At 40.8% G+C, this 2,871-nt stretch overlaps 1 protein-coding gene across 1 annotated transcript; it reads right to left on the bottom strand.

The window, feature by feature from the left end:
* Positions 1–2,006: 2,006 nt before the first annotated feature.
* LOC148563282 (uncharacterized) lies at positions 2,007–2,621 on the bottom strand. Its single transcript, XM_088486713.1, has one exon. It carries the CDS (start codon positions 2,619–2,621, stop codon positions 2,007–2,009), a length of 615 nt encoding a protein of 204 aa, XP_088342839.1.
* Positions 2,622–2,871: the final 250 nt, after the last annotated feature.

Here is a 2,871-nt window from a genome sequence, read left to right as displayed (position 1 = left end):
CACCTTCCTCCAGTCCTCCCAAATCTAGTGGAACCACACAGACAAATAAATAAACAAAGGCAAACACAATTAGAATGCAAGTAATGCAAGTAGCAAGTATAATAATTAGACATATTAATTCACATAGCCACTCCTAATTAATGCACAAACAAGAAAATCAAACATATGCATATGATGCATGCCTGTCCTATGGCTGATGAGTCTCATCTGTCGGTTAAAAAGCCAAATTCGACATGTCTGGTAGCTAACCCTAGACAGAACACCAAACACGGAGCAAGTGGGACAACGCCGCAACCCTTGCATCTTACCTGCGTACCTGAAGCAGGGGACAACCTCACCACTGCCTCTTACCCAGATGGTGTTACAGTTCTTGACCCGAAGCAAGCGGTGACAGAATACAGCCCTTGCGTCTTACCCGAAGCCTTGAACCTTCCCGGAGCAAGTGGATAACACCACTGCATCTTACTCGGCTTATTGACTCTTACCTGGAGTCACATACAGAAACACATTTTTATTATTATTACAATTCATTCTTTCATCCATTCATTGAGTTAAGCCCCAAATTGGTCCCTGAGATTGGCGAGTTGCACTGATTTAGTCCTCCAGATCCTGATTGCACTAAATTAGTCCCCCAGATTCGAAAAAATGCACCACGTTAGTCCTTATCCTATTTTCCGTCACCGAAGGACTGACGCCGTTAGTGACGTAGCCAAATGTTGCCACGCTGGACACACTAACGGTTAGATGACATGGCTTAAAATTTGATTAGCTCCAATTTAGTCCATATCCCCTTTTTAAAACCTAAATTCATCATGTGACCTCATCATCTTCTTCTTCTTCCCATTTCTTTCTGGTTCTTCTTCTCCTACTCCCTTCCGAGTTTAGCATCATGATTGCAACTGGGAGCCAGAGTTTCATGCGGTCCAACACAAGGAGTTCCAGTCAAAGTAGAGCATCGAATGTTCCACAGTGGTGTGGGTGTGGGTGTCACCCTGTTCTTTGGTGGTCTACATCAGAGGCTAACCCTAACAAACCATTCTTTGGGTGTCCTAACTACAATGTTAATGGTAAGAAGTCATGTGATTTGTTTGTCTGGGCTGACATTGGAGAAGAAGACCTCAGAGAAATGGTAATTTCTAATGTGGATGGTGACCAAGTTAGGGTGAATTTGGCTTGGAGAATTGGAAAATTAGAGGCTGAAGTTAGAATACAAAAAGTGTACATTTTATTTTTGGATTTGTTTATAGTGTTTGTTGCTGGTTTCATGTTGGTAGTTAAAGCTTGAAGATGATTTTATTTTATTGTGGTCAGGGTTAATGTATAGTAGAAGAAAGAAAAAGTATCCTTGTCAAATTTTCAAGTTGTTAGTCATTGCATAAACGTGAAGCAAGTTGTTTTCTGTCATCCAATGAAATTGTTGAAAAAAATTACAAAAAAAAAATCTGAAGTAGCATAATTAAAGCTGGAACAAATTGTCATAATAATAATAATATGTTACCATATATATAAGTTTCAATAAAAGTAACAATACCCCTGCCATATTAATGACAATTCTCTCAGAAAAGTAAAGACTAGTCCTAAATCCAAAATACACCCATGCTAAAGGATAGAGAGTGCCATCATTGTTATATTGTATCCAAATATATAAACAGTCTACTGCCATAAATTTAGGCCACAAAACAAAAAGTATGATTCCCAAAAAGATTCACAGTATCATCCAAAATAGGCTGCACAGATCAAGTACATCTTCATTTCTTCTTTCTTGGTGGCTTGAAGTCAGGTGTTGGGACAAATTTCAGAAAGTTGGCCAATCTGAAAGATGTGGTTGAGCTTGCTCCTTGTAGTGGATCCATAGTGACCGGTCCTGATGGTGGTGGTGATAACCTCCTTCTGGTCTGCAACTTGATGGCCTCGCAGGTGGATCCTGTTTCATTTAAATAAGACATAAATTTAGTTAAATGTGCACATCAATATTAACTATGGTTTGTGAAACTAAATGCAACTAACTATTGACTATGTTGTGACTGTTGTGCATCCGAGTAGTTTGGTTGGGAGAGGTCGATCTCAACCACCTGGGCATCAATTGGTGCAGGTGTCTGAGCAGGGGCTTCTGGAGGAGCTTGAGCAGGTGCTTCTGGAGGAGCATAAGCAGGTGCATCTGGAGGAGCTTGAGTAGGTGCATGAACAACATTTCCTTGTGCATTGGGTTTTGTCTTAGCAGCAGCGACAGCTGCAGCTGCAGCAGCAAGAGCTTGAGCAACATCAGCTGCTCTCTTTTTTGGACAACCCCTCTTTGTGTGCCCCTTCTCTAGGCAGTATCTGCAAGTAAATGGTTTAAGTTGTCTCTTTAGAGTTCCAGTCATCTTAGATTTCTTGCTTCTTCCATTGCTCTCATTTGCATCCTTTCTCCTTTTCTTTATGAGTGGTTCGGTCTTCTTCTTGGTCTTTGGAGCTTGTGGCCTATTCTGCTCAGATTTCTCCCACAGAGATTGTCCAGGCAATGGATTTATATAATGTGCATAAGTGTCTCCATATGCGTCCATGGTGAGCCACTTATGGCAGAAATCTTTAGGTCTCTTATTCACCCTTGCGAGAGCCGCATACGCATGCACACAGGGCATTCCTGAAGTACTTAACAAAGTAATGTGTTATTAAAGTATTCAATTATTCGCAAATAAAGAGGATCTAAAGGCTGGTTAATTACCTGTTAACATCTAAAATTGACATGTGCACAGTCGCTTGCCCAAATCCACTACCATGTTTGTTGGATGACCATGCACTTCAAACTTCTCATACTCATTATCTCCAGTCCAGATTGGCATCCAACTTTTAGACTCCTTCCTAATCTTGTCCAACCTACTTTGAACCACT

The sequence above is a fragment of the Arachis ipaensis genome, chromosome B5, assembly GCF_059453495.1.
Source record: "Arachis ipaensis isolate K30076 ecotype BB chromosome B5, ASM5945349v1, whole genome shotgun sequence".
Taxonomy (NCBI): Eukaryota; Viridiplantae; Streptophyta; class Magnoliopsida; order Fabales; family Fabaceae; genus Arachis; species Arachis ipaensis.
The sequence above is the reverse complement of the archived record's forward strand: the minus strand, read 5'-3'. Positions and strand labels throughout refer to the sequence as shown.

Excerpts from the sequence above, each read along its gene's own strand:
- LOC148563282 (XM_088486713.1), bottom strand. The coding sequence starts at position 2,621 with ATGCCCTGTGTGCATGCGTATGCGGCTCTCGCAAGGGTGAATAAGAGA.